At 41.0% G+C, this 22,746-nt stretch overlaps 1 protein-coding gene across 1 annotated transcript in view; it reads left to right on the forward strand.

Annotated features, from left to right (window-relative positions):
• Positions 1-227: 227 nt before the first annotated feature.
• The window catches only part of obsl1b (obscurin like cytoskeletal adaptor 1b), a 43,931-nt gene continuing 21,412 nt past the window's right edge, over positions 228-22,746 (forward strand). The window contains exons 1-10 of the mRNA XM_056579996.1: positions 228-588; positions 2,520-3,624; positions 18,263-18,532; positions 18,787-19,047; positions 19,436-19,747; positions 20,121-20,387; positions 20,575-20,850; positions 21,000-21,275; positions 21,491-21,766; positions 21,984-22,259. Coding sequence (XP_056435971.1) covers positions 2,610-3,624; positions 18,263-18,532; positions 18,787-19,047; positions 19,436-19,747; positions 20,121-20,387; positions 20,575-20,850; positions 21,000-21,275; positions 21,491-21,766; positions 21,984-22,259 — 3,229 coding nt within the window. The 5' untranslated portion in view covers positions 228-588; positions 2,520-2,609. The remainder of the gene's footprint in view (positions 589-2,519; positions 3,625-18,262; positions 18,533-18,786; positions 19,048-19,435; positions 19,748-20,120; positions 20,388-20,574; positions 20,851-20,999; positions 21,276-21,490; positions 21,767-21,983; positions 22,260-22,746) is intronic.

Genomic DNA, 22,746 nt, shown 5'->3' on the forward strand with positions numbered 1-22,746 from the left:
TCAACCATGAAGACGTGATTCTGTTTTAAATTACAAAATGTAGGGGGGATGAGCGTAAAAGATTTGTAGAGACTAGAATCCATGCTTTCTTCTTAGGTTTTTATTGCAAGGTCTCAAGTAAGCTAAGCAGCCTGCCCTGAGCCCAGTCATCCATAGCTTTTTTTAGCCCTCGCTAGCAAGTGAATGGGAGAGCCTGGCTTATCCTTGCTGCTGTCATCGAGGCGGCCGGTATTTTTAGGGGACTGCGGCAGCTGCAAAAGCACTTATCGGTCTTCCACGAACAATGACACTCAGGGTGTCTAACGGCAGAACGCCACACAGATTGCGGGGACCACTCTGAAGTTGTAGCTGTTCGGAACGAAAACAGAAGTTCGGCTCCGAAACACAAAGTTGTTCAAGATTTAAAGAAACATGTACTGGCAAAGCACGTGGGACACTTGACCTGGATTTATTTCACACCGCATGCCAGAGCGGGGCGTCGGTAGGCCCGGCCGTTGAAGACAAGCAACGTTGATTACTTAGCTTGAAGACAATTTCTGCGTGTGCGGAATGTATGTTGACGTTGTCGTTCCAGGACTCCGACGCGAGGTAGGTCATGTGAGGGATGCGTGGCCCAACTTCACAAGGGGGCAGAGGTCATTCCAATTAAACCAGACAAGTAAACACGAAAGGCAATCCCAACCCCCCTCTTTAAAACCTCCTGGGTGATATTTAAACCACTTTCAACGCATTGACCTCACAGATTTTCCTCTAATGAAATGTTTCCGATATGTGCGTGGGCACAAAGATATATATTTGTTAAAATAACAACAGAATTGTGGACAGTTTTTCTGATCAGTAGGCCTACAAGTTTGGCTACAGGATATGATGCATTTCTACAACATTCTAAATAACCAAATAACATGAGAGATTATGGAAAACACTGACCTGTGACTTAACACTGTGGGTTATTTGTCTTACACATATTGATTATAGGATGCAGTGTATGTGTATTATTGTATTGTATAACAACTGAATGAATCAAAAAGGTGATTTTACATTTGACTTTTACCACTTATGTTCTCATTTCTGTTCAGGTTTCTCCTCAAACCTCGATTTAAACTGTTCTTTTTAAACTGTTGTAAATCATGAATCTGTCCTATGGCTCTTCTAATAATTTTGAGGGAATGTTTATTATCAGACGCCTTTCATGTCTCCAATGATCTTTAAATGTTCTTAAATGAACTGGTCAGTTTGTGACTGTCCTGTATTGTCCGACACATAGGGTCCAACCCCTAACCCTAAGCTAAGCAGAGAGACTTGTAAGATAAATATAATGAAACCAAAAACCAATAGTATAAGGTTGATACTTCTTACAACATAAAGAGATGTCTAGCCTTGGACTAATCCATCTTTAACCGTGTTGTTCTGGGGCTTTACAGTGCCATTAGCTGACATTTTGAAGGGGAATTTGTTGCCGATGGCAACCAACAAACATAGCGAGATGGATGCTGTCACATTTTTGGACTGTGAAGTCTCTGCATTGCCAAAGTATGGTCTCCATAAGGCCTCTGTTTGTCAGCTGTAGGGTCTCCATTAGGCCTGTAAGGTCACTTTATGGTGTGGGCATTGTCACTCAGTGTATGGTCTCAATTAAATATGGAAGTATGGTAAGAATGGTTACTCTTTGTTCGCCTTTAAGCCTCTGTATGGTCCTGATATGGTCTCAGTTTGGCCATTGTAAGGTTGCTGTTATGTGACTGTAAGGTTTTCTTAAGCTCTTTGTAAATGGTCTCTCAATGGTTGCTATAGGGGTTCAGTAATGTCGCACTAAGGAATATAGGGTCTTATTATAGTCTCTGTAGGGTTCATCGGGTCTCTGTATGGCTGCGGTATGGTCTCTGTAAGGTCTTTACTTGATTTACTTTGTGTTGTCTTCTGTGAGACTACTGCTTGGTAAAGTGTCTCTGTTTGTAGTGGGGTCTGTTAGGCATTGGTATGGTCGCTGTACGATCTCAGAAAGATCTGCTGTGAGTATCGTCAGTGTTCCTGTGAGCATGTGGGGTTCACAGCTTTCTTTGTGATACCTGACACACACACACACACACACACACACACACACACACACACACACACACACACACTCCTTTGCAGGTCTTTATTTAGCGCACGCTATATTAAGCACTTTCCCATTGAAATACGGCACCAACTGTGTTGCCTATCTGTGTTGTGGCTGCTGTTAGGAACAAGTCACATCCCTCCACCTACTACTATCCCCCAAGCCCAGCCGAGCTGGGCATGACTCCATTTTCTTATGGAGTCATGTCCTTTCCATGATTTTGTGCCATCATGGACAGGACAGTTGTTTGCAGGATAGATGGAAAGACATCTAGCATTAGGACTAAGATATAGAATATAACCTTGTATTGTAGCCTACTTCTTACCTGATCAGCAAAGTGGTGGGTTGAGCCTGTATATTAACTCCCATTAGTAGATAACATTTCATGTCTTGATTACACTTTGTGATCCTTTTGCCTCAGATACTTGTACTGCGCAGTCCGAGACAGTCCCGCCCCAGCATTGGCAGTGAGCGACTGAGCTGCTGAGTAGAGGCTGGCCCTGCAGCAGACATGGACGTGTTTGGCGGAGCGCCCCGCTTCCTGGCCTACCCCAGGCCGGTGGTGGTCCAGAGCGGCACCGACGCCGTTCTGAAGTGCCAGATCGGCGGAGACCCCCGGCCCGCCGTGATCTGGGAGAGCAACAACATTAAGATCGACACACAGGGGCGGTACCGCGTGTTTGAGGACGGCAACGTCTACAACCTCATCATCTCCTCTGTGACATCCGAGGACAGCGGGCAGTACATCTGCAAGGCCAAGAACAGTATCGGGGAGACGTATGCGGCCGCCACGCTCAAGGTGGAGGGCGAGGCCCAGGAGCTGGAGGTCAGGGAGGAGAACAAGCCTCGTTTCCTCATCAAGCCCCTCTCCACCCGTGTGGGCCGCGGGGACGATGCTGTCTTCTCCTGCAAGCTGTGGGGGAACCCGAGGCCCGACGTGGTCTGGGAGAAGGACGGACGGAAGCTCCACGAGATCTTCGAGAGCACGCACTTCAGCGTGGGGTGCCAGGACGGCGGCTGGTTCCAGTTGAAGATCTTCAAGACGCGTGCCCCCGACGGCGGGGTGTACACGTGCAAGGCCCGGAATGAGTTTGGCGAGGGGCTGGCGGGTGCAGTGTTGCTGGTGGATGCCGGCCCGGGGCAGGGGGACGATGGGAATCGAAACGGGTACAACAACAGCCACTGGAAGGCCCAACAGGGCAAACAGAGGAGTGGCAGGCTGATGTCCAATAGACTCAGAGACGACGGCATGACTAAGTCCACCAAAGTAAAGATGTTTGCGGTGACTGAGGGCAAGCATGCCAAGTTTCGCTGCTTTGTGACGGGAAAACCCAAACCGGAGATTATATGGAGGAAGGACGGTCGGCTCATTCTCTCGGGGAGACGCTACTTGTGCTATGAGGATAGAGAGGGATATTTCACTCTGAAGGTGCTGTACTGTAAGCAGAAGGACAATGGAGTTTATGTTTGCGCTGCGTCCAACACTGCGGGACAAACACTCAGCGCTGTACATTTGACTGTGAAAGGTAAGTAAGGAAAGTATTGTTGTCCTCGTCAACACAACTCCTAGTTTGGAAGCAAATCTAATATTTGATACATTCAATATATTTAATTGGCATAATTATGCTCAATAAATCATAATAAGAATGCACAAAGTTAAAAAACATTTTAACCCTGTAATAATCACTGTATTTTCAACAGTCTTAAATATTTATCTTTGAATACCATACCCACTCCCTATCTACCATGCATCTTTAGAACTGTATAAATATCTGTCACATGAAATGTCAAAGTGGTCCAAGTTCATCAGATGAAGGTGGATTCCAATCGCTATAGATATCGGAGAGGGGAACCATGTGATTAAGATCTTAACGGAATGGGATCCGATTTCTCCTCGGGATGCAGTTCGGTCCATACTAACAACACCAACAGCGAGCATTGTATCTGTAATGTGACACCCTGCTGTAAACAGATAAAGTGTTGGTTTCAACCTCTAAATAAGCACGGTTTTCTCAACTTTAATTGATTTATGTGGCAATTGGCAATTAACCGATTAGCGGCAATGCATAAAATCTCAATTTAATTTTAGATTAAGCGTTTTAGTCATTTATCCAATGCAAATATCAGTAGCAGTTCAATTCAAATATTTTTTTCATGGATTATTATAAATGAAATGCTCGAAAATAAACCACAGTGGAAGATAATGAAGAATTTATGATTGTAAAGTGGAAAATGGGCCACACTCAAAAATAAGCCGCCCCAGAATAGTTATTCTTGAGTTGTACTTGGCGGGGACATTCTTTAATGAAGTATGCTTGATCAACAATACTTGATCAGTATTATAATTTAAAATCTGATTGACGTCACGAGTAACCTAGAATCTTTGAGAACCAGGATTCTATAAATATTATAGTTGATTAGATCATCCACATGTTGAGTTAATGTTTGAAAGCGCAGATTGTTAAAGGGAGACCGAGATTGATCCTGATATTGTAGAATTTGCGGCAGTGTATATCGTAAATGTACTGTACATAATTTAGAAATTGTGTTTTTTTCTTATTTGTCTTGCATTCTTGTAACCATCTTTACCTTCTAGGTTTTCTTGAATAATTCTTTGACAGCTGTCACCAAGTCCTAACTCTTTAAGAGTGTTGAGTGATGACTAATCTGGAAGATTGTCTCATGATCGTATTAATTCAATATTTGAATAGTTTGTCAAGTCAAACCAACAATTGTCAACCCTTCAGACACTATGAATGAAGGATATGAATTGTATTTTGGATATTTTTGCATTTATAACATCAGAGTGGTATAAAAGCCACACCCAAAATATCAGCCACACCTAGTTTTAAATGTAAGAAAATTGTAAGATAGTCTTTCATATTCAAACAATCATTATAGTATGATTCAGAGCTTAGTTCAAGCACTACGGTTAGCTAACAATACCAGAGTGTGGTGTTGTTTCTAAATGCAGTCCACATTCTTTTGTTTACAACAGTCTGTTACTATCCGATGGTGTCCGTTACAAACCGTTTATTTCCTAACTAACACTTGAGTGTGTTAATGATCTTTTCATACCTCAGCATCAAATAAGCAACTTCTCTCATGATTTCTCCTATCTCGTTTACTGTGTGGATATTTATGACAGAATACATTTGAATAGACCAATTATACTGAACTCCAGCGACCTGTAAATTCAGTTTTAAGTGCTTTATACTTTGATGGCTTTTAAAAAAAAGTAGTATTCAAACAATTGTGTTCATTATGTAAATTAGCAGAGGTTGATCTATTTAATGAAATTACATCTTCTTATTGTATTTCTAATACAGTTGTCCAGAACTAACGCCAGAGTAACCCTAACCCTATGTTTATGATTTGTTTGTTCATATTTAAACAAATATTAACTTATATGATAATATACATTATAACAATGTATTATCAATAGATTAAGTAATATATGTGGTTAGACCAATAGCTGGTGTAATTTCCAATGTCAATAAAAACAGCCATAGCTTTGATGCAATATGTGATAGTGAAAGCTGTGCTGTACATTACAATCATAAAGTCTATATATAAGAATACCTAACTGACTGTTTACAGCGCATCCTGATCTCCGGTTGCCACTGCAATCCACCTGCCCATGTTGGTAAACACTAAAGTGCTTCCTGTTTCTGGTGCCTTACTTTATCCGGCCAAGAATGCAGCCCATATCGGTAGCCCCCCCTTCTGTTCCATCCAGGCATCACCCACCTCCAAATTCCCCATCACTGTACTGATAAGTTGTTTATCAACAAAACATAAAGGACAGTGACTACACGGCGGGGTAAACTAGTCGACCTAAAACCAGTTCCAAAACAAATTCTGTATACACCATTGGAAAGGATCCCAACACTTAGGCCTACTAATGTAAGATTAGCTCTGCTGAATGTCAGGTAACTGTCCAATAAGTCATTTCTAATTAATGATCTGATTTGTTCACACTCACTTGATTTGATGCTCTTGACTGAGACATGGCTAAAGATAAGATAAGATAAGATAAGTCCTTTATTCATCCCTTTTTAGGGGGAAATTCTTTCTCTGCTTTTGACCCATCCGGGTAGCCGGTGAACACATACACACACAGAGGTCCACACACGTGGGGTACACAAATACAGGTGCACACACAGGTACACACATGCAGTTACACACATGGGGGCACACCGGCACTACCGGAGCAGTGGGCTGCCGCGGTGCAGCGCCCGGGGAGCAGGTGGGGGTTTCAGGTGCCTTGCTCAAGGGCACCTCATCCGTGGAGGTTCGGGATTCGAACTGGCCACCCCCCTCGGCTAGATCATGCTAAGGCTGTATCTACCTTGATCAAATCTGCTCCCCCAAACTTCAATTTCATGAGTACAACCCGTGACAAGAAGAGGGGGGTGGAATTGCCGAAATATACAAAGCATCTTTTCAGTCCAAGCAGTTACTTTTAGGGCATTTTACATATTTTGAATACCTACGCTCACTTATTAAGTGTTCTCCCAACATTCCACTATTAATCGTTTACAGGCCTTCATGACAGTCAGTAAAAGTATTTCTAGAAGAACTTTGTGAACTACTGTCAACTATTTACTTAGAGTTTGACTCTATTATTATCCCAGGGGATTTTAACTTGCATGTAGATCATTTAGAGAACACCAAATCAAGGGATTTTCTTATGCTCTTATACACTTTTAGTTTAACACAGCATGTACAGGGGCCAACACACTTGCATGGTCATGCTCTTGACCTTGTCATCACCAAAGGTCTCAATGTGTCTACTAATGTGATGGACTTGGCTGTCAGGAATGAGTCATAAATGAGAACACCATTGCACTTTTTGAGCAACTGCTCTCCCAAAATCCCTTTCAAACATCTGACTCGGTAGATGACTTGATGAACAATTTCACTTCAAAGATGAGACAAATCATCGATGACATTGCTCCAGTAAAAGTTAAAAAAGTCATAAACAAGCAAAGTTCTCCATGGAGACAAAATTCATTGGTTAATCAAAAAAAAAGGAATGCAGGAAAATCGAGAGAAAATGGCACAAGTCCAAACTACACATTGACTTCCAAATTTATAAAAACATGCTATGGCTGTATAATTAGGAAATTTGCAAGGCAAGGGAGACCTTTTTCTCTGATTTTATTAGCAGGAACATAAATAATGCTTGCGTGGTATTCTCTACTGTTGAAAGGTTTACGAATCCCCCAACTAACGTAACACCAGAGCTTCTCTCAGATCACAAGTGTGAAGAGTTTGCATCCTTTTTCAATAGTAAAATTGAAAAAATAAGATTGAACATAACAACGCAGTTGCAAACAACTCGTGTTTTGGAATTACCAGCTACTGAAAGAGGGCCCGTACACAAAATGTAAGAATTAACTTCCATCAACCATGAAACTCTAATTAAAACCAGTCAAAAATCTCAGCTCTGCTGCCTCCCAACTGGATACGTTACCCAGTAGTCTTTTTAAATCTGTCCTTCATCTCATAACAACAGATATGGTTCAGATAATAAATACATCACTACAAACCGGTAAATTTCCCAGGTCCCTAAAAACAGCAGTCGTAAAGCCCCTGATCAAAACAAGTAACCTGGATCGTTCAGTAATAAGCAACTACAGACCAATATCAAATCTACCTTTTATTGGAAAAATTATTGAAAAAACTGTTTTCAACCAATTCACTGCTTTTCTATCGTCTCATAGTTATTTTGATGACTATCAATCTGGCTTCCGTACTAACCATAGCACAGAGACAGCCCTTGTAAAGGTGATAAACGACATTCCTCTGAAGACTGATGCAGGCAAAACAACTGCCCTGGTACTACTGGCCCTCAGTGCAGCATTTGATACTGTTGACCACCATATACTGCTCCATCGACTGAAACACTGGGTCGGTTTTTCAGGTGCTGTCATAAAATGGCTACAATCTTACTTACTACTTTGTTGCTATAGAAACCTACACCTCAAAACCAGCAACCCTGACTTGTGGTGTACCTCAGGGATCGATCCTAGGCCCCTTATTGTGTAATTGGTACATGCTCCTACTCTGCCAAATCCTCAGGAAAACTCATTCGTTATCATAACTACACTGGAAAAAGGGTTTTAAGCCGTACTTCATCTGATTATTATTTTGTAATTCAATTCAAATAAACATTTTTTGTTTTATTTTTAAAATAACTTATTTTTATTTCAAAATACTGTGAAATATAGATATTTTTAATTAGGAGCTCAATTAAGAAATATCCATTTTGACAAATGTAAAATTTTAAGGTTGTGTATTCAACTGATTAATAATTTTGTCATTCAATCCAAATATTTTTTTTTGTTTTCTTCCTAAAACACTGTTATATTTGATTAGGAGCCTGCGCATGCACATTAAATACAAAGACGCTTACGACTACTGGACCAAACCGCAGTGTTGCCAACTTAGCGATTTTGTCGCTATATTTAGCTACTTTTAAGACCCCTTTGGCGACTTTTTTTCAAAACAGCGACAAGCGACAAATCTAGCTTCTTTTTCAGCTGCTATTGGTGACTTTTGGCGACTTTTTGAGGTGAAAGCACTAGCCTTGACCAGAGTAACGATGACTCACTGGTTCTGTGAGCTAGGACAGTCTGTCTGTGTCTGGAGGGAGGTCTGGAGTAGGTCTAACTCTGCCATTTAGATTGTTAATATATATTGTATATTGTGTGGCGGCAGTAGCTCAGGTGGTAGAGCGGGTTGGGTGGTAACCTGTAGGTTGTTGGTCCAATCCCCGGCTTCACCAAGCAGAGTAACGAGGTGTCTTTGACAAAGCACCTAACCCTGTCTAATGTCGCGATGTGATGTTGAATCCAGACGGAAGCGCCCCAAGGCCATGAAGCAGGAAAAAATTATGATGTATACCAAAATATGTTATTTTTAAAAATGTTCATGTTTAAATGAGAAACAATTGTTTGATTAAATTGTAATCTTTTTGATTGGATAAAACAAATTATTTCTGATAGATATTTCTTAAATGAGAAACAATTGTTGGAGTGAATCAATATTTTTTTGTTTAGGATTTAACATACAATTTAAATGTATTTACTTCATTCAAAGAATAGAATTATACTTGGTGCCAAGTTGTATTATTTTCTTTTTATGAACATAGGAAATATTGTTTGAGGCAAGCTATATATTTGTCATTGGCTCAAGTTATGTAATATAGATGTGAACCATTACCCTTGTTTTTTTTAATTGGTTCAACAGAAGGCTTTTTCCAGTGTATGCAGATGACACTCAAATTGACCTTGCTCTGTCTCCCAATGATTATGCACCCCTTGATTCTCTCCATCAGTGCCTCGACCAGGTTAACACTTGGATGTCACAACATTTTCTTCAGTTGATCACAGACAAAACTGAGGTCATTATATTTGGGAACAAAGGGCAAAGATCCAGGGTTGCTAATCTACCTGGCACAAATGGACTTAAGGCAAAGGATGCTGTAAGAAATCTGGGCATCATCATTGACAGTGAGACAGTGAGCTTCAATAATCATGTGAAATCAGTCACTAAATCAGCATTTTTCAGTCAGAGTGACCTAATAAAACGTATTCAGGCTTTTACCTCAAGTACACTGGAAAAAGGGATTTATGCCGCACTTCATCTGATTATTATTTTGTAATTCAATTCAAATAAACATTTTTTGTTTTATTTTTAAAATAACTTTTTTTTACTTCAAAATACTGTGAAATATAGATATTTTTAGTTAGGATTTCAATTAAGAAATATCTATTTTGACAAATGTAAAATGTCAGGGTTACGTACAAGCCTGCGCATGCGCATTAAATACAAAGACGCTTACGACTACTGGACCAAACTGCAGTGTTGCCAACTTAGCGATTTTGTCGCTATATTTAGCTACTTTTCAGACCCCTTTGGCGACTTTTTTTCAAAACAGCGACAAGCGACAAATCTAGCTTCTTTTTCAGCTGCTATTGGTGACTTTTGGCGACTTTTTGAGGTGAAAGCACTACCCTTGACCAGAGTGACGATGACCCACTGGCGGCAGTAGCTCAGGTGGTAGAGCGGGTTGGCTGGTAATCTGAAGGTTGTTGGTTCAATCCCCGGCTTCACCAAGCAGTGTATCGAGGTGTCTTTGGCAAAGCACCTAACCCTGACTGATGTCGAATCCAGACAGAAGCGCCTCAAGGCCATGAAGCGGCGAGAGCCGAGCGGGAAAAAATTATGATGATGATGTATACAATAATGAGAAACAATTGTTTGATTAAATTGTAATCTTTTTGATTGGATAAACCAAATTATTTCTGATAGATATTTCTTAAATGAGAACCAATTGTTGGAGTGAATCAATATTTTTTTGTTTAGGATTTAACATACGATTTAAATGTATTAACTTCATTCAAAGAATAGAATTATACTTGGTGCCAAGTTGTATTATTTTGTTTTTATGAACATAGGAAATATTGTTTGAGGCAAGCTATATATTTGTCATTGGCTCAAGTTATGTAATATAGATGTGAACCATTACCCATATTTTTTTTACTTGGTTCAACAGAAGACTTTTTCCAGTGTAGGATAGACTACGGTAATGCCCTTTTAACTGGGATTCCCCAAAAAACTATAAAGCAACTATAAACGATACAAAATGCTAGTGGTAGGGTGCTAACTAGGACTAAAAGGAGTGATCATGGTCCTTACACTGGCTTCTGTTATTTATATAGTTGATTGAGCTCTACTTCTTGTTAGAAGTAGAGCTCACCCTAACCCTAACCCTAAGCACTAAATGGCATTGGACCAAACTATATCCATGACATGTTCATACAGCACATCCCCAGCCAGAAGACTGAGGTCTCAAAACAAAGATATTTTAGTTCAAACTACTGCCGGAACAAAGTGTGGTGAGTCAGCCTTAAATGTTTATGCAGCTAAACTTTGGAACAAACTGCCAGAAGAAATAAAAAATGCTCCCACAACTTTTTAAATCAAAACTAAAGACTAAGCTCTTCAGTGATGCATACTATAAACATTTGTAATGCTTTCCTTCTCCTTTTTTATTTTTATTTTTAAACATATATTTATTAAGAATTTTGTTCATTTTACAGACAAACAATACAAGACAACACAACAAGGCACATATAATGCAATTTGCTCTCACATATAGCACATATAATAGATGTTCTTGTCACAGTAGACAGTGTGTTACAGTCATTGAAATTACATCTGCTAACTTACATTGTTTACAGGGGAGAACAAATGAAAACAAAACAAAACAAAACAGAAACAAAAAGTTCTCAATCCGTCTTATCATCCAACCAACCATCAACATCCATGTTGTTATTTTCAAGGAAGTTGTAGAAAATGTTCCATATTTCCCAAAACTTGTCAAGTCTATTTTTTGTTGTGTAACTTATCTTTTCCAAAGCTAAGTAAGAAGTCATTCCCTTCAACCATTGTGATGTGGCACATGGTGTATCTGATTTCCATGAAGAGACCTAATTTTTTTAGTGAAGTAGTGAAGTCTTTAGTGAAGTCTTCTGGATAGATATTCAATAGGCACAATTTAGGACTAAGAGGCACTTTCCTGCCAATGATTTGGCTAGCAAGGTCCACCACCTTACTCCAAAAAGAAAGTGTCTTTTGACATTCCCACATACAATGAAATAAGGTACCTTTTTGGTCTTTACATTTGAAGCAGGTATCAGGTATGTTAGGGTTAAAGTGGTGCAATTTAGCTGGTGTTATGTACAGTCTACTTATCAATTTATATTGTAACAGTTTGGAGTTTGTATTTACGGATTGGGTCTGAGCTAGAAAACATGCCTTTGACCATTCCTCCTCAGTTACATTATCCTGCAAGTCCCTTCGCCATGCTTGAAGTGAGCGCTGTGATGATTCTTTAAGGTGCGGCCACACCGGACGCGTATCTTGCGTACCTCGTGTATAAAATCGCCATTTTTTCCATAGGGAACCATTGGTTTACGCGTGTATGAGACGCGTACACGCGTTACACGCATAAAAGCAACATTTTACGCGCGTAACGCGCGTATGAGGCGCGTATATTTACGCGCGTATATATACGCGTGTACATTTCAAGAGTTCAAAAAATTTAACTTTTTACGCTCATACGCATGACGATTAGCCGCGTTGCCCAATCAGCGTTGAGCTTGACCCGACGTCACTGGCAGAGAGTAGTGAGCTTGGACAGAAGCATACGGCCGACATCTTTCTTTATTCTGTGTGGAAATAGTAACATAGTTACGCCATTAAATGCGTTTATGGAAACATTTTTAGCGAGAAATGTGCATTTTACTTTCGTAATGTTCGCTCTGTGAATGTGAAGGATGTTTGGTTTGATAGTTATGACGAAGAGGGAACGCTCCGTTCACTTGCATGGACAGAGTCTCTGGTTAAGCAACCTCAACGTCTTGGCGGACTATATATCTGCTGATCAACACTACGAATGCTGGAAACACACCAGACACACCATGTGAAGTTATTTAACCCGATTATTGTTATTTATATCCGAGATTATTTAATCTAACCCGATCTAAACTCTATCACCCAAACACGGCGGCGTTTGGGTTTCCTACTTCGGACTCCAGCGTAGCTACGGCCGACAACTTTCTTTATTCTGGGTGGAAATAGTAACATAGTTACGCCATTAAATGCGTTTACGGAAACATTTTTAGCGAGAAATGTGCATTTTACTTTCGTAATGTTCGCTCGGTGAATGTGAAGGATGTTTGGTTTGATAGTTATGACGAAGAGGGAACGCTCCGTTCACTTGCATGGACATGGACTCATCTAGGCGAGTGACGTAGGCGCGTTAGGAGCGTATGCGACCATTTTTGACACAAAATGGTCAAGCAACATTTGACGCGCGTATCTCGTGTAAAAATTACGCGAGATACGCGTCTGGTGTGGCCGCACCTTTAGACTTGCTTACAAAAAGCTCATAGAGTAATGAAACCTGTCCCCTAGAATGTAAAAACTTCAAAGTGTAATCTTCTAGAGTGGATAGGGGGGGAAGCTTCAAATCATTGCTCTGTCTGGAAAGGATGAAGCTTCTAAATTGTAAATATTTAAAAAAATGTTTTGCAGGAATCCCATATTTTGATTTAAGCTCTTCGAATGACATGAGAACCAAGTTTTCATTGTAAAGGTCAGCTACCTTAGCTATACCCTGGGCTGCCCATATTTTAAACCCTGGGTCTGCTCTACCAGGTTGGAAGTCATCATTACCAAAAATTGGAGAAAACCGAGATAGTTTAGCTGTTTCTCCTAGGTATGCAAGAGATTTGTGCCAAACCATTAATGTATTTTTGAGAAAAGGATTTTTAGTATGTTTGATTAGTTTATGTTTTTTAGCAGAGAAGATGTACAGGTTTAAAGGTATGTTTGTTAAATGTGCTTCTATTGAAACCCAAGCTGGAGGGTGGTTTCTCTCAAAATAAAACATTCCTGCTCTGATTTGAGCTGCCCAGTAATACCACTCAAGATTTGGTAGTTGTAAACCACCTCTATCATATGGTAAATACAACAGGGAAAGCCTGAGCCTGGGACGCTTGTTGTTCCATATAAAGTTAGAGAAAAGCTTTTTAAGAAAATTAAAGAGTGAGGGTGGAGGAGCAAGTGGAATAGATTGAAAGAGATAAAGAAACTTCTGTAAAATTGACATTTTCAATACATTTATACGCCCAATCATAGAAATGGGTAGATTTGTCCATCTATTTATAAGTTGGGTGACCTTATCTGTTAAGGTATTGTAGTTATTAGGAACAATTTTGTCAGTGGTAGGGGCAATCTTAACACCCAGGTATGTGAAGCCATTTAGTGAAACCGTAAAAGGAGTAGGAATTGGGGGGTGTAGTCATTCCCTTTCATTCATGAATAATATTACAGATTTGGAGTAATTAATTTTGTATCCCGCAAAGGTGCCAAAAAAGTTAATTTGGTCCAATAAAGCTGGTAAAGTCTGTTTCAAATTAGAGCAAAACAAAATGACATCATCAGCATACAGTGCTATACGATGTTCCATATCTCCTATCCTTATGCCTTTAAAACTAGTATGGTTGCGAATTGCCATGGCCAGCGGTTCAATTGCCAGGGTAAATAACAGTGGAGACAGGGGGCAGCCTTGTCTTGTGCCCCTGTACAACTTAAAGGGTGCTGAAGATAGCCCATTTGTTAAAACTACAGCCTGGGGGTCAGCATAAAGTAGTCTGATCCAGCAGAGAAATTTCTTCTTCATGCCAAATCTTTGAAGAACCTCAAACAGGAAGTGCCACTCCACCTTGTCAAAGGCCTTCTCGGCATCCAATGACAAAATAGCAGTGTCCATACATCCTGAATTTTCAAACAAAATATTAAGAACTCGTCTTATATTATGAAAACCCTGTCGTCCCTGAACAAAGCCGTTTTGATCAGAGTGCACCATTTGTGATAGAAGTGTATCTAACCGTCTGGTTAATGCTTTGCAGAGAATTTTGAGATCGTTATTAAGAAGTGATATTGGTCTATACGATCGACAAAGGTTAGATGCTTTACCTGGTTTCAACAATAGTGTTATTACTGCCATATTTAGAGAAGGGGGAAAGGACCCAATATCTAAGGACTCTTTATACATTTCAAGTAAAGGTGGCAGTAGCGTGTCCTGAAAAGCTTTATAGATTTCAATGGGAATCGAATCCTCACCAGGCGTCTTACCCCCCTTCATACTCCCAGTGGCTGCAGATAATTCCTCAATGGTTAAGTCTAGGTCTAAATCATCCAGGAAGTTTTCTTCAAGAGGCTTGATGTTCAATGAATCCAAAAAGTATTTTTGTTTTTGCAAGGCTGAGGCTGAAGAGTCTGTGCTGTATAAGTTCTCGTAAAAACCTTTAAAAGCTTTATTAATTTCTTTAAGGTCACTAGTCTCCAACCCATCATCTAGCTGAATAGTATTTATTTGTTCTTTCAGATTCTGATTGTTTAATACGCCAAGCTAAGAGTTTACTAGCCTTTTCCCCTTGCTCATAATAGGACTGTTTCAATTTCAGCAGGCTTTTAGTTGCCTTATTGACAGATAAAACATTATACTTAGCTCTAAATTTATTAAGTTCTCTAAAGGACTGTTGGGAAGGATTTTTGAAGTGTTTTGATTCAGTTTCTTTTATCTTTTTTTCTAACTGTTGCATCTCCAGCCTCCAAGATTTTTGTTTATAACTTGTATAACTTATCATATGTCCTCTCAGGAAGGCTTTAAATTAGAGCTGTCAAGCGATTAAAATATTTAATCGTGATTAATCGCATTAATGTCATAGTTAACTCACGATTAATCGCAATTAATCACAAATTATTTTTCTATGCTAAATATCCCTTGATTTTTTTGTCCCATAATTCTTCTCATTTTAATTCTCTTATCAACATGGTGAAGTGCATCGGCTTGCCTTGTGCAAATTATTTTTTATTGATAACAACATTGGCATATACTGATCAAAACAGGACGATACAAAAAAAGAGCCTATAGTGCAATTAAACGACTGCTTTGAACAAATGTCATTTGAACATAGCAGTCAGGCTACTGCTTCTTTGCTTTGAGCCAAAGAAAAAAAATAAAAAAAATAAATTTAATATAATAATTGCGTTAATCGCGCGATATTTTTTTTTAACGCCGTTAAAATTGGTTTGCGTTAACGCCGTTAATAACGCGTTTAACTGACAGCTCTACTTTAAATGCTTCCCACCGTATAGCAGCTGATGTTTGAGTTGTGTTATTTACAAAGTAATCATCAATTTGTGCCCCAATAAACTTCATAAATTCTGGATCCTTCAGCCAAAATGACTGAAGGCGCCACCCCATGGAGAAATTCAGTGACTTTGGCATGTTTAGTCTAAATGAAACTGAAGCATGGTCTGAAATTACAATGCTGTCGTACCAGCTTCTTGTGATTGTTGACATCAAGGAAGCAGAGACCAAAAAGTAGTCAATTCTGGAGAATGTCTGGCAGGTGGCAGAATAACATGAGAAGGTTGACTGATTAGGATAGTCTCTTTTCCATATGTCAGTTAAATTAAATTATTTTATATATTGTAATAACTCCTTTCGTGTCTGGGCATGGGAGGTATCTATCCCCGTGGATCTATCAATCTCTGGTTGGAGAGTGCAATTAAAATCTCCACCTATTATGAAACTACAAGACAAATCAGCCAGGGACAAAAACAGATTTCTGAAAAAAGACGCGTTGTCATCATTGGGTCCATATAAGTTTACCAGATTTAACCTAATTGAGAGTATTTCACATTGAATAATAATGTATCTCCCATATCGGTCTTCATCCACATTAATGAGATGAAAGGGTAGGGAGTTATGTATCAGAGTGATTACCCCACGTGAGCGAGAACTCGATGAAGCAGAAAAAACTCGACCTGGCCACCTCCTCCTCACTTTTACTACATCTTCAGGTGTTAAATGTGTCTCCTGCAGAAAGACTATCTTAGCTTTTAGTTGTTTAATCCTACTCATTACTTGCTTAAGCTTGACAAGTTTGTTTAGACCTCTTACATTCCAAGAGGTGAACTGGAGTTCAAATGACATGGTATAATACTACATTGTATGTGCGGGTTGGAATTGAGTATACAATACAAAGAAAACGTAATTAATACAAATGAAAATAAAAATATGTGCCTTAAGACGTAGATGTAAACATAATAGGGTGTACTTCCCCAAACGAAGTACACGCTTCCCTCCCCTAGATCACACTTCCAATAGACCCCTGAACAGAGTCTGACTATGGCACTAAGCTGGTCCACCCACATGTCGAGGAACAGCATGCTCAGCGATCATGTTGGAGCTCCATGCAAAATATTAAAAGTTAACTTATTGTGTATTGCAATCAGAAATAACCACTTTGCAGCAAAACATTATACTTAAATTAACAGTCTTAAACAGTCCAGGAAAAGCTTATCGCGCCCGTATTGCGGCTGCATTCTTTAAACAGTCCAGGAAGAATTCAGTTACCTGTATTGTGTCAGCACTAAACACGTTAGCTTTCTCACCACCCAGCGTTGCCAAGCGTTGCTCAGACTTCAATTCTTGCACAAAAGCCTCCGCTTCAGATGCAGTGTCGAACGTGTGCCGTCTTCCCTTGATGGTCACCAGAAGTGTAGCTGGGTGAATTATTGCTCGGTTTTCCAAGTCATCCACCTTTAGCACAAGCTCATCCATAGCTGCTTTCATGGTGGTGGTCTGTGTTTTCAGAGATGTTAGGTCATCTTCATTGGTGCCAATTCGGTCTTCAGCTTCGGTCAGTCGGCCAGTCAATGACTTTAATTCGCCTTGCACTCCCTGAATAGCGCCCAATAGCCCATCAAACCTCGACACAAAATCTTCTTTCATTGTCTGGATAGCGTAGAGAATTGGACCAGGGCTAATTGTGTCGTCGTTGCTAGTATTGGAACTAGTTAGCATCGTCGGGCTGGAAGAACCATCGGTTGATTTAGTAGACTTTGAAGTCTTTGGCTGCAGTTTCGGTGGCATTATGGCTGTTTGCTGTGTTTTTGGATCAGTAGTAACTGTTTGGTAATTCTTAGTGGCTTCCTGATTACTTTTCTATGAATTGTGCATGGGAGCTCTCTTTCACACGTCTGCCTAGCAGCGCGCCATAACCGGAAGTCCTCCTTCTCCTTTTTATTTTTATTCTTATCGAATTATAATTTAATGTCGGATTCATATCTGAAATGTCTGACCTTTTTATTTATTTTTTCGTTACTTTTTATCTTTTTCTACCTCTTTTTTTTATAGTACATGTGTGATTTCTGTGAAGGTCTTTCATTAAATTGCTTGCATGTACTTCTTCACTATAAATGATACTGTTGTCTTTTTCTCTGTTATGCACATTGAACTCCTTGCCTTGCCTAATAAGACTACACCCAGTGTGACTCAGCGACTGAGTGTTTGACTCCCTGCCAAAAGGTTCAAACCAAAGACGTCGTAACCCCTACCTGCTCCTTAATTACATAACAAAAAGATAAAGATGGATAAAATTGACTTGCATTTAATACTTCCCTAAAATACTGCCAGTGACTAATTAATTAAGGGTAAACAGTCTTTAAATAAAACGACTTAGTCTTACTCTAAGCTTGTGTGTTTGTTCCTTAACTCACTTCCTCCAGAGCCTCCGGTGAGGTTCAAGCAGCCGCTGATCGACCTGGAGGTGTGGGAGAGGGACCTGGCCGTGCTGGAGTGCGAGGTCCCTGAGGATTCGGTCCCCATCACCTGGTACCTGGAAGACCGCCGGCTCCAGCCCGGTGCGAAGTACGGCATGGAGGAATGGGGCACCAAGAGGCGGCTCACCATCCGAGACATCGGCGTGGACGACGACGGGATCTACCTCTGTGAGATGCCCGACGGGGGCCGGAGCATCGCGGAGGTGGCTGTGAAAGGTAACTGGTGTGTGTGTATGCACGATATTGAAGGACTATGAGCGAGATCTCAGTGATACTGATTCAGGGAAAAGGCCAACAACTGCTCTTGGATTAGAGGTGAGGGGGGGGGGGGAGTTAGTATTTGATCCCCAGCTGAAGGTTCACGGTTCTGGGTTCAAACCCCAATCCCTCCGTTCTGTGATTGTTTCTGAATACATACTACAAATTATCCTTCTGTTCCATGAACCTCCTATAATATACCTGCATCACAGGCACTATTGTCCGGAAACTGCCGAGGAAGGTGGATGTCCTGGAGGGAGAAAACGCTGCATTTTGTGTTGAGGTGGAGGAGGAGGAGATGGACATCCACTGGTATAAGGAGGGAGTGGAATTGCGAGAGACGCACCAGACCATCCTCAAATCATTCGGTCGCACTCATATCCTGGTATTCGTCAACACCAATCCTCAGGATTCTGGACTGGTCATGTTCTTCGTGGGCAGGTCCAAAACTTCGTCTCAGCTCAGAGTGAAAGGTAATAAATGGTGGACATTATGGTATCTCAAAGGCAAACAGACATGAAAATTTCAGTTTCATTTTTTTCTAACCCTGTCCTTCAGTGTTGAGGCAGTCTTCATGTGACTGAGACCGACAAGAGAGGGACAATAATAATAATGCCCAAGAAGAAAATGACACAACTTGTTGTTGTACTACTTGAACCTAGGACTACAAAACTATTATTTCAGATGTAGAATGCTGGGTTCAGTAGTTATGTTCAGTAGTATGTACAAATAGAAGTAGCACAGGCTGCCTAAATTCATTATATTAACTGTTACCATATAAACTACAAACATTTACTCCCATTTAAATGAACTACCTGTAACAAAGGATGTCATAAATTCCCTGTTTTGGGACCTTTTCAGCTGCCAAACACTCCCCTCCAAGCTGTCCTGTGAGCGTTCAGATCAACACAGAGCGAGCCAATGCCGCTCTGCTCTCTTGGGTTCCCGCCCAGGACTCACGAAAGAACCCCCCGTCAGGCTATGTCCTAGAGCGGCAGGAGGTGGGGACGGGCTCCCAGGAGTGGCTCCAGTGTCTGACCACAGACTCCGCCACCTCCGTAGAGATCCTAGGGGACAGCGTTCCCTGCGAGGCAGACTACCGCTTCCGAATCTGCAGCGTCAACAAGTACGGAAAGAGCAACAACGTGGAGTTTCCCCGAGCGGTTCACTTAGGTGAGCTGGATGATTGGTTCCCCTTTAACCACTTATTTTGCAGACACTTCTATCCAGAATCAACAGACGAGGCTGAGAACAATTGGAGCATGCAGATGATACAGGAATATGTACAACATTTCAGGGTACCGCATGAGCAAGTTTCTAAAAACACCTGGACAGTTGGAGGGAAGAATATAGGAATCATGACAAGGTATCATGGATGGAGTTGACTAAAAAATGTATAAAGATGGCCTAGTAGTCCTCAGTTAAACTTAATTATACAAATGGTGCCGGCAAGTACAAATCTGTTTGTCGCATTTTATTAAAACAGGTTGGACAGCAAAACAAAAAAACACTTCCTGCTAACTCAATGCCATGGTCTCTCCTTCAGTCCCTGTGGCCAGGATACAGGCTCCTCTGCAGGATGCCTTGGTGCCAGAGGGGCAGGACGCCTGCTTCACCATCGAGCTCTCTGCCTCAGTGATCGGCACGTGGTTCTTGAACGGCACTCAGCTGCAGGACGACGAACGATACACAACGAGGCGGTCTCGAACGCACCAGTCGCTACGCATCAGGGGTGTACGAGAAACAGACAACGGGGCTGAAATCACATTCATAGCATACGGCATTAGGGATTCTGCCGCATTATACATTCAAGGTACAATCATGGTCACTTTCAGTATTAGGACTATATAATACACTGTGTAACACAAACTGAAGTTATTTACTATTCTTTTTAATATTTGTAAATAGCTATCCTTCATATGCATTGCTTATTACTGTATAAATGATTATAAAAATACTATATTAAAGGAGTTTGTTTGGTTTTGTCCTGGAATTGACAGCTCCTCTGGTGAAGTTCTCCCCACTATCAGAAATGGACCGTAATAAGTTTATAGAAGAGGGGAACCCTATTGTGCTGTACTGTGAGCTGTCAGACCCTGCGGCCCCAGTGCACTGGTACAAGAATGGGGTGGAGCTACAAACAACCGAGGGCCTTCACATCCAATCAGAAGGCACAATGAGGCGGATTGTCATCCAATCTGCAGAGTTTTCACACTCTGGAGTCTATTGCTGCGACGCCATCGATGATGTCATCAGATTCAATGTGGAAGTAGAGGGTGAGTGGGCCTTTCCAAAAAAAAGTTTTTGTGTTTCTGTCATACTAACCACTTCCTGCTGTGATCCTGTCATTTAACTTTTCCTTCTTAAGTCTTAATGAATGACCAGCAACAACTTGTAAATGACCAATGACTGCATGCATCCATAGCCCCGCCTGTGAAGTTCACACCACTCCCAGACGAGAAGAGAGAAAGGGCCATCCATACTGGCTCCCGGATGGAGCTCCAGTGTGAGCTCTCAGACCTTTCAGCCACAGTGCACTGGTACAAGGATGGCTCCAAGCTCCTGCCTCAGAGCGGAGTAGAGATGCTCAGTGATGGCTTGTCTCGGATGTTGGTAGTCGACGTGGCAGACTTTATTCACTCTGGGTTATACAGCTGCAAGACTAAAGGTGATGCCATCACGTTCAACGTGGACGTCACAGGTGATTTGATGATTTGTTACTTACTATGCTGGATTGTAACAAACATAAATTAACCAAAAGCTCTCCCTTAGCTAAGATATTAACAGTTTTTACTTTCTTACATGCAATGCTTTTTAAGCTCTTCCTTCTTGAAATGTAGCCCTTAGTTGATTGTTAATGTTTAGGAAATTGTATTCAAGGCTGTTTCTAAGACAAACATTCAAACATATCTGTAGTGCCACCAGTGAAGTTCTCAGCGATTCCAGAACCACTAAGGAATAAGACCATTGAGGCCGGCTGCCCCATTGTACTGCAGTGTGTGGTCTCGGACCCAGAGGCCCAGGTCTGCTGGTATAAGGGTCCAACGCAGCTTCTTTCAAACGCTGAATTAGAAATCCAATCGGAAGGCCACACAAGGTCTTTAGTTATCCAGTTCGCCGAACCTGGACATTCTGGTGTTTACAGCTGCGCCTCCGAGGACGATACCATGGAGTTTCGAGTGGAGATCAGAGGTGACCCATATCTTTTTTTCTTGTGTAGTAATAACAATACTACTGTAACAACCTCCTGTTAATCTTGACACCAATAATAGATCTCAGCTTAGTCTGTTTTGACATTCTGATTCGTTGTCAAAGCCATGCCACCAAAATCTATCTTTAGCTACATTTTACCCCTTTCAATGTATTTCAACATTGTTTACTTGGTTTTGTCCAAAATGTACCCTGATAGCTATACCGGTGAAGTTCTCGACTAGTTTTGATGTTGAGCAAACCAAGGCGTTTGAAGTGGGTGCGGCATTTGAACTGGAGTGCGAGGTCACCGAGCCAACCGCTGAGGTGTGCTGGTACAAAGATGGCCACCAGCTCTGCCCACAGAATGGCTGGGACATTAACTCTGACAGCTCCTTTAGGAGGCTCATTGTCCAATCAGCTGAGCTATTTCATGCGGGGCGGTACAGCTGTGAGACCTCTGATGACACTATCCAGTTCACTGTGGATGTCAAAGGTGATTTTTGTTATGTTTGGTTGAATCTTGAACACGATAGTGTGTTAGTTCTTGTAGGAGACATGATGTCTTACTGTAACATTTAGAGTGTCTGTGTCTGTCACTAAAATTTGGATGGTTTGAAGCCGTATCGGTTGTTGTTTTCAGCTATAAATGGATGTTGCTAGCTTCAGAGCTACACCTATAAAACCTCACTTTTCTCTTTAACTCTGAGAACCATAACAACAAACAAAACTAACAAAACAGTCAATTTGTAAAGACACTTGACCTTTAACCCCTTCCTGCCTTTCTCTTAACCAATGAGTCGATGCACTGCCATTCACAATTACATTTGTGAATGCTCATCTTCAGCTCCAATGTTGCCATTGTTATTGTCACCGGAGGTTGAGGAAAGCAATTTGATTGAGGTAACCTGTCCCTTGGAACTGCAAGGTCAATGGTCAGACACTGCAGTCCCGGTGTTGGGGTCGCAGGACGAAGAGCAGGA

Source organism: Gadus chalcogrammus, chromosome 20, assembly GCF_026213295.1.
Source record: "Gadus chalcogrammus isolate NIFS_2021 chromosome 20, NIFS_Gcha_1.0, whole genome shotgun sequence".
Classification (NCBI taxonomy): Eukaryota; Metazoa; Chordata; class Actinopteri; order Gadiformes; family Gadidae; genus Gadus; species Gadus chalcogrammus.